Raw genomic sequence first — 12,415 nt, 5'->3', positions numbered from 1 at the left:
GTACCCTTTTCCACCTGGAAGCCTTGACGGGTCACTTGGCGGCTCACGGAGCTGGGTGAAATCACTTAGGGGCCGCCTGAACCCTTGATGGCCATGTGAATCCCTAGGATTTCCTCTCACTCTGCATGGATGTAATGCAACAAGGGGTAAAAATCATTGTAGTAATTTCTCTAAGTAGCTTCCCTAGTCTACTCAAACACCATTGTTTTGCCACACACCACAGAAGATAATCCTATGGATTACTAAGGTGCGCCAGGGGCTGTGATTGAGAGGGCTTGAGTCCCGCTCCCAAGAGAAACTGTGAAGGGCATGGCGGGCTGCCTCCAGCTCAAAGCTAGAAGTCCACAAAGACATACTGTCTAGTCACCGGGCCGTGTCAGAAATGAAAGTTGAGAATAAACATGTATTCCACAAGGTGCAATATTTTCTTGGTAGAGGTGATATACAAACATTTATTGATGGAATTATGCTTTCAGCCGAAAGTCCAAATCATGGCCTTATTCTAACACATTTAGATAACTGTATTAAAAATGGGATGTATGTGACAGGCTACCATGCATTATGCATGTCAGAGAAATTAAGAAAAACACCTTTACTTACCTTTGATCCATTTGAATCCATCTCATTGTCCTCCTGTAATTTGAAAATATGTATAATCATTTCATTAGTTATTAAAAAACACTCTATTATATCAGTTCAACTCTTGTGGTACAATAGAAACAATACATTAGCTCCTATTTTCAACTCATTAATCGACATAACTAAATATATCAGGTAAAAAAAATTAAACTCTAACATAGCAAAATCGGTAATTTACCGATTCGGTATTTTAAGGAATCAGTAATTTACCGATTCCTTAAAATACCGATTCGGTAAATTACCGAATCAGTAAAATGCCCACCTACATCTCATTTTCCAAATATCGGTCGGTAACGGCCGAAATTATCGAATTTGCCTACCTACATCTGGCCCTAAGTGCGTAGGTCCAAATGACGTGAAAAAAAGTGTAACGTCCGCATAGGAATAGTGACATACAAAATGAGGCTCTCAGTTTGTTTCCCTGCTGAGGTGTCCGTTTTGAATATTTAGCAAATACTTCATTATTTAGGGCCAGATGTAGGTAATCTCGATTTACCTACTCTTAAATACCGAATCATACCGATTCGGTATTTAAGAGTAGGTAAATGGGATGTAGGTAATTTCACTTTTGAAATTACTGAATCTGAATGATTAGGTAATTACCGAATCGGTATTTACTGATTCGGTAATTGCCATTGATTCCTATGGGCCTTGAGGCCCATAGGAATCAATGCCAATTACCGAATCGGCAAATACCAATTCGGTAAAATTACTGAATTTGCAAGGGGGACAGGGTGTCACTTTGACACCCTGTTGCACCCCTCAATTGTGCATGGGTGCACATGTTGCTGACATACATGCCCTTAGGGCATGTATGTCTGCAACATGGCACGTTTTTTAAAGCAAAAAAAATGCTTTTTGAAGGGTTTTCATTATTTACCAGCAACTTCTAGTTGGTGGTAAATAACTAATTCTTAAACCCTTGTAGCACTGATTACAGTGCTACCTACATGTTGAATTACAGAATCAGTAATTTTACCAATTCGGTATTTTACCGAATCGGAAAAATTACAAATTCGGTAAAATTACCGATTCTGTAATTTAACATGCCCCTTCATCTCAATATCCAAATACCGGTCGGAAACGGCCGAAAATCGGTATTTTCGTCCGTTTCCGACCGGTATTTGGATACCTACATCTGGCCCTGAGTCTCCATATCTTTAGTTAGCTGTGTTTTCTACTAATGGTTTTCAAATTACTGTTTCTCTTTCAAAAAATACTCAACCTACCACTAGAGACATTATACAGAAATAATAACATCTATGTTCATTTTCTGCTTACAATGTTTACTATCATCAATGTTTTCAATGTTTAGTACTATCAATAACGTAATCCTACTATTTGGTGCACTCAGTGGTGGAGTTAAAAAAAAAAATGTATTCACTCCGGAGCTGGCATCCGTGCTTCCCAAAATACTCACGTAATACTGGAATGCCCGTGATACATCCTTATCACCTAATAACAGCCATATCAAGTAACTGATGCTATCACCTCAGGCAGGGTGGCCATGAGGGTCTTAGGCTGTCAATCCCTGTCTTATTCCGATGCAAGTGACTATCCGGGGCGTCGGTGTCGAGCCTTATCTAAACCGCCAATTTCTGTTCATTTAATGACAGTTATGGGCACTATATAAGACACATATAGGGCTGTCGACAACCAGACTAAAGTAGATTCCATTTTATTGTTAGAAAATCAATCAAGATAGGAGTCATTTGCCTTTTTAAAAGTGATGGATTGTTTGTTTCTTCATCCATTACACCCGCTGCACCTTCCCTTAACTCAAAAGCATGAACACTATTTCTTGTTAATTACCGTAAAAAAGTAAAAATTATTTAAGCAATAAAAGAATATCCTTTCACTATGAAATATGTGTATGTGACCTTGTTACACTAACCCCCACATTCATCAAACCCGAATTCTGCGATTTCTAAATTGCGGGAAATACCGAATCGCAATTTAGAAATCGCAGAATGGGATGCATGAAAATTTGCGATTAAAAAAAGCGATTGGCAATCGGCCGCAATTGCCGATTGCGATTTTTCCAATATCGCATAAAAATCGCAGAATCAGCGGATTTCCCTGTTGAAATTGCGATCTCGCAATTACCGAAATTGCAAATTGCGAGATCGCAAAAACGGGAAGTCACATTTCCAGCACAGTGATGGCATCACAACCAGGAAGCAGGCAGTTCCCACCCTCATTCTGCATACTGAGCCTGAAGTGGAAGCAGCACTGTTCAGAGCTCCACTCCAGAGCACCTCCAGCTCAAATCAGGAGACACCCTAGTGGAGAAAATGTCCCAGGAAGCAGCAGGGGGCAGTACCTCAGAAAGGAAAAGGAAAATAAAGTTTTCCAAACAAGAACTGGAATTCCTCATAGGAGGGAGTGAGCAAAGACTACGAACGTCTCTTTGGGAAGGATTCAAGGAGGGTGCCTGAGGCGGACAAAAGAAGGATATGGATGCGCATCCGTGCCAAAGTAAATTCCGTGGGAGTGACCCAGCGCTCCACCGAAGATTTAAAGAAGAGGTGGTACGACCTCAGAGGGCGTGCCAAGGAGAGGATCGCAGAGAGGCTGGGGGAGCGTGTCGCAACAGGAGGAGGAGAGGCCACTGTCCTACCCAACACCCCACTTGAGGATCTCGTGGAAGACACCCTGAACCCCCAGGCATGCGTGGGGGTAACCCAGCTGGACTCCTCCCGACTCACCCAAGATTCACAAGGTAAGTGCAATGCGACTGCGACCCAGTCCCCTGATAATGGCCATGACCCTAGAGCAACCCATCAGCAACCCCAGTCATGCAGACCATTCACACCAGAATAGCCCTATTGCATTGTGGGACATGTAGTCTGACCACACTTTCCATCTAGCCCCATACAGCCAGTCCTGTCCAGTGAGAGTCAATCCTACAGCCAGTCAGAGAATGTTAGCCTGCATGCATGTAGCAACCTTCTATGTGCAAGATACATGTCATTAATTACCGTCCACTTCACATCACAGGTGGCGCTGCAGAACCCAGCACTGACAGTGAGGCAGTGCAAATAGCTGATGATCCTGAGGACACCGAGGGAGACGTCCATCCAACCCCTCAACCAGGACCATCAGGCCAAGCTGCAGCACCAGCAGTAGTTCCACCACCTGCCCCTGTGGACAGTGCCACCTCAGCGCCAACAGGCGCGCCACAACCGCAGCGTGTGACACACATGCCAGTGGGACTGACAACAACAGCTGCAGCACGTAGACAAACCCGCCGCACTGCCGCTGTGAGAACCCAGCGGACTGGTGAGGGAGGCGTGCACAACAACGGCACGTGCTGCCAGGGGGGTGAATGTGCGGGCACCTGGGCTCTCCATTGAGCGCCGTATGCTCAGCATACATCTGAAATAAGCCCGCCATCTCGCAGCAATTCACCTACAGCTGCACAAGACCTCTAGCAATGTGGGACAGCTGTCAGACAGGATGGAGAGGATGACCGCTGCAGTGGAGGCCAACACCCAGGCCATGTTGACCCAGCGGGACGTCAACCAGCGCCGCCACCGCCAGCTGCTGACCCGCCTGTCTGCGTACACGAGGTCAAACTACTTAATAGGGAATGCCACCTCCCAGCTCTCACGACGCTCGTTGGCCATGCAAGTGCAAATGGTCCAGAGCTGCCAGGATGTCGCAAGGGCACTTGAGCAAGTTACCACTGCAGTGCAGGGTCTGCAGGCAACTGGCCATGGCCAGGCGGGTGTGGGGGATGACACTAGTGAGGCAACCTTAAGCCACAGCAGCCAATCTGTGCCACTGGTGGTAGTACCACGCCGCAGCACCAGGCCCACTGCTGCCTCACGGGCAAATCCTGAGGAAGAGCTGGAAAGACGACTGGGAGCGTCCGCCCGGAGGCACCATTGACCATTTCTTAAGTACCATGAAGGGCCATGCTGCTGAGACAAGCATGCCCTCCTACAATACATGGGAACATATGACTTAATATATCTCTCATGTTACAGTGTGAAAAATTGAAAATTTATTGTGAACAAAACAATAACAAATATTCCGTACCAGTTAATCAGACTCATGTCGTTATTTGAATTGTCATGCATGAGTGAAGTGTTGGGTGAGGGGAGTGGGTGCACTAGAAACAGTTAATAGTGATTTGGTTGCGGCGCCTGTGTCCTTCTGCAGGATTCTCCCAGCGTGCATGCCGCACATGTGCAGGTGGGCGGTTGTCCCCTTCCGACTCACTGCCATAGATCTCTACAGGTATCCTGCGCTTGGTAGCAATGTTGTGGAGTATTGCACACACGGCCATGATGCGGCAACAGACCTCAGGCTCATATTTGAGGGCCCCACCAGTCTTGTGAAGTATGCGGAATCGGCACTTCAAAAGGCCAAATGTCCGCTCAATGCAATTTCTTGTGCTTATGTGTGCAGCATTGTTACGCCGTTGCTGTGGTGTTGCAGGGTTGAGGAATGGGGTGAGGAGGTACTCACGGAGACCGTAGGTGCTGTCACCTGAATGTAAGGAGCAGAGGGTGAGTGCCTGTGATGCGCAGCTACATGGTCACAGTGTAGATTTTGGTGGCATGTGTACTTACCAAGTAGGTGTCCTTCGCCAAAGTCTCCCCTGGCCAGTCGTGTGTGCATGCCGCTGTGCCGGAATATGAAGGAGTCATGTGTGCTCCCCGGGTATTGTGCCACTATGTCCGTGATGATTGTCTTACCGTTGCACACCATCTGGATATTCAGGGAGTGGTAGGACTTGCGGTTCCGGTACATGCATTCGGTTTGTGCAGGTGGGCAGATGTGGATGTGGGTTCAGTCAATGCATCCTATTACATGTGGGAATTGTGCAATGTTGTAAAACTGAAGCTTGGTTTGATTCAAGTCCTGTTGGGTGGTCGGGAATGTGATGTAATGGTGTAGCCGGGTCAGCATAGCCTCCAGGAAACTCCTTAGGCAGCGGGACATGGTGCTCTGGGAGATCCCCCCTGCAACAGCGACTATCCCCTGGAAGCTTCCGGAAGTTTGCGAATTCGCAATTACTTTTTAGCGATTTTGCAATTTTTAGCTTTTTCCTTTCATGAATTGCTTTTCATTATATTAAGATCGCAATAGCTAATTCGCAGCTATTGCGATTGCAATTTTGCTTGATGAATCTGGCTGCAAGTATCTAGTAAAAAAAAAATTCCTCATAGACTACTTCGGTATACTGGCTGGCGTAACTTCTGAAGAGATTAATTTTCATGTGAACTACTGTTTTTATAAACATAAACTGGGATATATGCATGTATCGAAATTAAGCGACCTACGTGTACCCAGGCCATATGAAGTAGATTTTTTTATATTCAGAAATCAGCCATTTGGAATAGCCTAATATTCAATTATATTATAAAATAATGTTGTCCAACACTGACCTTGAAGCACTGAATTTAGCTGTCTTCTGAGTCAGCTGAGAATGATGGCTGTGTTATACAATCCGGCCACATGAAGCTTTTGGTTGGCAATTGCAATGACAAATTGGTACTGCTGTTCAGGTGTCCTAGGCATATATGAGCTTCAACAGTGCCAGTAATAATTTTGGTGTATTTTGACTGGTATGCGATTCAATGTCACTTTAAATTGAATTAGTTGTAATAGTGGATTGTAAACTAACATTACGTTACCTGGGGATGGTTTTCATCAGCCTTAGTTGCCAAAATACAAAAATCTCCACATGTAGTAATGGATACCAAGCTCTTGACATATTTAACATATTTCTCGTTGTTTTTTGTTTCCCAAAATACAACACAGTATTCCGGTCGATCTGGTTTGGTGTACGCATAAACCACAGTGTTACAGCAGTATCCCCACTGCAAGAACAAAAAGCAAAATTGTTAATGGCAAGTTAACTTAAGGCATTTGAAATCTATATGACTAAGCCAAAACTTTTATAGGTAAATGCAAACACATTATCCCTCAAAAAAAAGTTACAGAAAACAAAATGGATATATCATACATTGAACATAGAAGGAGAAATTGTAGAAGGACAAATTGAACCTTCTTTGATGTACCTGCTTTCTTTTATCATAATTCATCAAAATCATAAGTATGAAGAGGAATGAGTAATTACTGTTTAAGTCGTTCTACGAGAGCTCCTGTTCAATCAACCATTAACACTTAAGACTTTAATAATGGTACTTTGAAAATGATGATTATGGTCCAGCTGTGTCCACACATCCACGCTCCTAACATGTCTGCATTATGGTGGGAGTGCTAAATGAGCACATAACAAATAATGATGCTAATATACAATTTGCAAAGTTCTCCAGTTTAAGATACTGAAAGGAAATACAATCCCCAGTACTGGTATCTTTCACACGCTTCAATCATTTCATTTTCCATCGTAGAGCTGGGAGCCGCGTAGCAAATTCTGAATGAAGTATGATGTCAGACTGTTCACACAGCATAATAAATAGCCAAATAATACCGTATTTAATTGCCATGGAGTTGGTAAATGCTTCAAAGGAGGGTAAGCTCGAAAAAGTCCTCTGAAATACTCTATGACAATTCTATTTGACTACAGGGATGCCTTTTCAGAAGATCTCCTAACTTGTGGTACAGCTGCAAAATAAAGTTTAAAGGACGCATGAGAAAGGTCTGCTCGTGCTATGTGTATCAGATAAGGTAGCAAATGTTCTGGCTGAGAAGGCATAGGGTGAATATTATTAGCTAGATAACAAAGATAACATGTTTACATTTAAATTTATATGTTCTGTAAATGTTCTCCTCTCTAGTTTTAGCTGGTATTTATTTACAATTCTGTGGTATATCTGAATGTAAATATTCCTAATGGATAGGAGCCAAATCAATAAGTGTAAGTACTTTCGATCTAGATGAGGTACAAATTTGTTTGTGTGAATTATGATGCTATTCTGAAAGAGGTAGCTCTGTGAACCAGTATTGTCCAGGTCATTTCTGGCTTAGTATGATTTGGAATGGCGCCGTCTTGTTCAATGCGTCTGGAACCATAGGTATTTTAGGAAAAGTATAGGCAAAGATTCCTGACCATGCTATTGGAAGCATAGTCCCCCCTCACCCTGGTTGCTTCTACAAGTTTGCATACACTTGGCATTTTGCAGGACTGACTGGTTGCAAAGAGATCCTGCGTTGCTTTGCACTCACATCTGAAGATGATGTAAAGTAGTTGCTGATTTATCTCCCCTTCGTGGAATTTCTTTATCAATCTGCTGAGTGTGTCTGCTCACTGATGTTTGCACTCAGTACATGCTCTTTTGTTAACGTGATGTGATGTTTGAAGGAAGGTGGAGTATTATGTGGTGATCCTGGCTAGGCTACACCATGCAATACTCTCACAATATCCCAAAGATGGTCCTTAGATTCACAATAATAAATCCTCAGCTCAGTCCTGGTAGTGTGGCAAAGAGAGGTCAAGCTTTACTAGAGGAACATGTGTTAAGCATGTCAGAGTACCAACATGGACGAAAAGTAATTGACACAACTCAAAAGACATCTAACACCAATTTATACACATAAAGCAGATTTTTATATAAATTTAGACACCAAAACAAGCAAACTTGAATCAGTATAACCGGAGTTATGAATTTTGGAAGAAAAATAAATCAGTGCATTTCAATACAGCAAAACGTTACCATTGCGGTCAATGGGAAATTATACTAGTGACAATTGGTCAACTGCAGGTCAAGTTGCATGGATACCACTGGGGGTTAAGGTGATGCTGGTCCCAGGACCAAAAAACACAGTCAGTTCGATTTTACCTGGCTCGAGAAGCCCAGGTGCTAAATTGTCCTGGCTGTCCTTGACGATTAAAGCCGCTGGGGACATGGTATCACCGCTCAGACGGTGCCAAGGGAAAACGGATGCAAAAAGTCGGCTTAAGATAACCTACTGACGTCGGTCGTAGATGCTGTGGAGTTCCCTTTTGATGCAGCATCGAGTAAAGGAAGTACAGTTCTGTGTCGCAGACTCGGGTCCCTTCTTTGTCCTCTTTGATGCAGGTTGATTCAGAACAGAGGTTTAGTTGTCAGGGGTGTCAGTTAAAACCTAGATTTAAGAGAGTTAGGGATGTGGGAGCAAATAGCCAATGCGCTGTTAGCCCCTACACCTAATCCACCCCTGAGATGACCACATCCAGGGATGTGGGTCACCTTTTCTACCCAGAACCCTCTATTCTGCCACTTCTAAAAATGTCTGAAACCCTCTTTGGCTGTACAGATCGGACAGCCCACCCTAGGGGTATGGCTAGCCTTCTGGGGTGTACACCTCCAGACTAGCTACATTTCCCCGCCTGCCCAGGTGCAAATGTGCCTAGGGGCAGGAGGAGGCTGCTTCCTCCTCTGTGAGGCAGTCTGCTTGCATAACCGAAGTGGTGTATGCTTTGGAGGTCACTGCCTTGATGTGCCACTTCACTGACCATCCTGTCTGGGAGGGAGGTGCGGTCTCCTTCCCATCCAGGCTACTGTTTTTCACTCCTGTAAGTGTTCACACATCCTGCCGGGGGGTCAGATTCCAGTCTGGGCAGTGGCAGCTGCAGGCTGCCAACCAGAGCACAGGAAAGACTGGTCTAACCAGCTGGGCAACCTCTTAGGTAGCAACCTGCGTGCATGCCACATCAACCTGGACACTGGTACTGTGCCAGGAGTGAGGAGGCAATTTGTTTGATGCCAAAGTTGAGCATAGTTGGAGGTACCATTTGGAGCTGGCAACCTCAAGTGTGCCAAGTTGCTAGCCCATGTTATCCTATGAACCGCTAAACACTTATAGTAGGCCTTAATGTAAAGGGCTAATATAGGGACATATAAACTTGCATTCATATGTCCACACCTTCAATATGCTGTACCCTGCCTACTGGGCTTAAGAGGTCTACCTTAGGTGTGACTAAGGTAGTGCTTTGGCCATGCCACTCATGGTGAGGGCAAGTTGATTTGGAGCAGTTTGCGCTGTTCTTGCAGTCTGCAATGGCAGGCCTGCTGTCATCTGTTTACTTGGGTCACTCAGGAAGGTACAAATAGTGCTTCTGGCCCAGGTGACCCCTTTAACACCCATACCCTGGGTACCCTTGGTACTACTTTACTAGGGACTTATAAGCGAGCTAAAGTCCTTGCCAATTGGGAGCACCAATTTGCTACATTGTGTTTTAAGGAGAAAACATTGGGGCCTAGTTAGCAGGTTTCAGCACACTTTCAGAGTCATAACCCAGCAGTTGGTAGTCCAAATGGGGGCAAAGAATGGGTTGAAACCTACAAAAAGCCTTTTTTCCTACACAACCCCAACCCCAAGCTAATACGTCAAGGAGACTCAATCCCACTCTTGGTGAGTTTTCTGGGCTTGTCCAACAAGGAAGGATATAGGGAAAACTGGGTGACCTCTTGCAGGCCTACTCTTTCCTTACATCCTTCAGTCAGGGTCATTGCCTCTGGATAGGTACTCACATCCACTAGGACAGGACTCTATTAAAATTGGACCTTAGCTGAAGCTATGTTTTTATCCTCCTCTTTTCCCTTGGTAGCCCCAATGGTGCACAGTGTCCCCGAGGTGGATTGGGGAAATGGCACAAGGGATCATATTCCTAGTGGTGGGAGGGACACTCTACTGTCTCTAAATGAAGGGTGCAGGGAGAGGGTTTCCCCCATGGTAGAAGCCCTCGTATGTGAGTATGGAGACCACCCAGAAGAGTGTAGCTTGAGTGACAGAAACAGTCAAACACTGTCTTACCACTCTCATGAGGGTGATGTGAGGTACTTTTGCCCTCTGCACAATGATGAATCCTCCTGTAGTGATGCTGTACTAGAGTGGAATGAACTGGTTAGGACTCGCCTCTGAAACCATTGCCACAAAGAGAGCAAAGACTAAATGGGGTATAAGTATTGGACCTTAAACCCCGAAGAATCAGATTACTTTTGGACACAAGAGGAACCTTCTGGCAAGGAGAAGAGCTTGAGAGCTGTAAGGAGGAGTACTGCTTCTTTGCTGTGTGCTTTGCTAGGTTGGCGTGCTGTTGCTGCTTCTGTCAAGGAAGAGGACAAAGATTGGAACTTTGCTGAGAACCTGCTTGAAGAAGAATCTCCACTGGCTTGTGTGTGTTGACCTCCTGTTCTGAAATCATAGGGAGACAAAGACTTCCCCACCAGCTCCCCTGAACTACACTGCTGGGAGATCGGACCGGTCAGGAGGTGCCTATTCCAGTTTTGGGCCTCTGGAGGTTGTTCCTGCTGTTTGGAGCTGGAAGAAACGGAAAGAAAGCAAGAAAAACAACTCTGACGCCATCAGCGACGCTGCCAGTGATGCCGCCAGTGATGCCACGACCGCACCGAGGCAAGGGGCACAGTTCATGAAGTGCACAACGCACCGCCTTGCCTGCACTGCAGCTCCCACGCCCTACGACACCTGCTGACGCCTGCTGTTGCCGGCCTTCCCGACGCCATCCCTCGTACCGGCGCCATCACCGCCAGCAACCCGTATCACGGAGCCGATAACTGACGAGGGTGACTTCACTAACTCTTCGACTTCGCTCACCGAAACCGACGCCTCACCACTGACTGCCCCTCTCCTGGACTCGACATGTCGCCTCTACGCGGACCCAATGCCTCACCTCCCCCATTGCAACCAGGGAACCGGCATAGGCACCGACACCTAACCACCACTACACGGTGCATCGTCCATAGACTGCGTTTTTCAAGGTACTGTTGTTTGAGGGTACGCCTAACTCCGTGCCCGACGCCATGTACATCGCGGTCGGCGCCCTACTTTGAATTTATGCCCGTCACAACGTCGCACTAGCCCCAGGTGGAACTATTTGTTTCTACAAGTTCTATTTCTGCAAGTAACTGTTTTTGAGTGCTATTTTTATATATGCATGTTGGATTTTTGTTGTTTTGATCTTGTTTTGGTTATATAAAGATATCTTATTTTTCTAAATTGGTGTGGTATCTATTTGTGGTGTTTTCACTGTGTTAGTGTGTGTTTTAAGTACAAATACTTTACACATTGGCACAAGCAGACGGGCATATCCCATAGGCAAACTACCAAGGGGTGAGCTACAGAGTATCTCCCTTACCCTGAGTAGAAGCAAGGGTCCCTACTTGGACAAAGGTACTTACCTCTGCCAATTAGAGACCCCCATTTTAAACAACAGACAAATATTTTAAACTGCTGCACTCCTGACATTCCAGGCAACCATTCCTTGGTTAGCGTGCCTGGATTCACATTTGCCAAAAAAAAAAAAAAGAGAGTATCTCTACATTTGTCATTATATAATCAGGCTGCAATGTGATATTTATGCGGTGTTTGGACCAATACATTGCCCAGAATGTGACAGAGAAACTATATGGTTTGTAAGGGTGTTTACAGAAACCAAAGAGGTACATGAATTTAAACAACCTACTGCCACTTTTTTCTTTAAAAAGGTCTGGCACAGAGGTGCACAAACACTAAGGCAGTCTAAGGGATAACATGGTTTTAGTAAGCTTTGTTTTCAGCCAATGTAATTTTGTTGACTGGATTCACGTTTTAAAGCAAAAAAACTAATAGAAAATGTTACCTGTTGAAAAATAAAAATTATTTTAACAAATCGTGTTTTGGGGATCTTGCACTTTAAGTCGCCATGGAAAATACAGCAGTGGATCTTTTCCAGCTCAGCAGTATGAGCAGAAGATGTATCAGCTGCACACAGGAAATCAAAACAAGGCAGATGTGACAATACCTTAAAACATGAACAGCATACTGCACGGCAGGCAGTGATTCAGACCAACCTTGGCAACAGCACTTGCCTCAA

General features: G+C 44.9%; 1 protein-coding gene across 1 annotated transcript in view; it reads right to left on the bottom strand.

The window, feature by feature from the left end:
- WDR35 (WD repeat domain 35) overlaps positions 1–12,415 on the bottom strand; it is a 531,383-nt gene that overhangs the window by 412,652 nt on the left and 106,316 nt on the right. The window contains exons 10-11 of the mRNA XM_086926288.1: positions 6,288–6,473; positions 601–633 (exon numbers count right to left, since the gene is read on the bottom strand). Of these exons, the coding sequence (XP_086782414.1) occupies positions 601–633; positions 6,288–6,473 (219 nt within the window). The remainder of the gene's footprint in view (positions 1–600; positions 634–6,287; positions 6,474–12,415) is intronic.

Source organism: Lissotriton vulgaris, chromosome 6 (assembly GCF_964263255.1).
Source record: "Lissotriton vulgaris chromosome 6, aLisVul1.2, whole genome shotgun sequence".
Taxonomy (NCBI): domain Eukaryota; kingdom Metazoa; phylum Chordata; class Amphibia; order Caudata; family Salamandridae; genus Lissotriton; species Lissotriton vulgaris.
The sequence above is the reverse complement of the archived record's forward strand: the minus strand, read 5'-3'. Positions and strand labels throughout refer to the sequence as shown.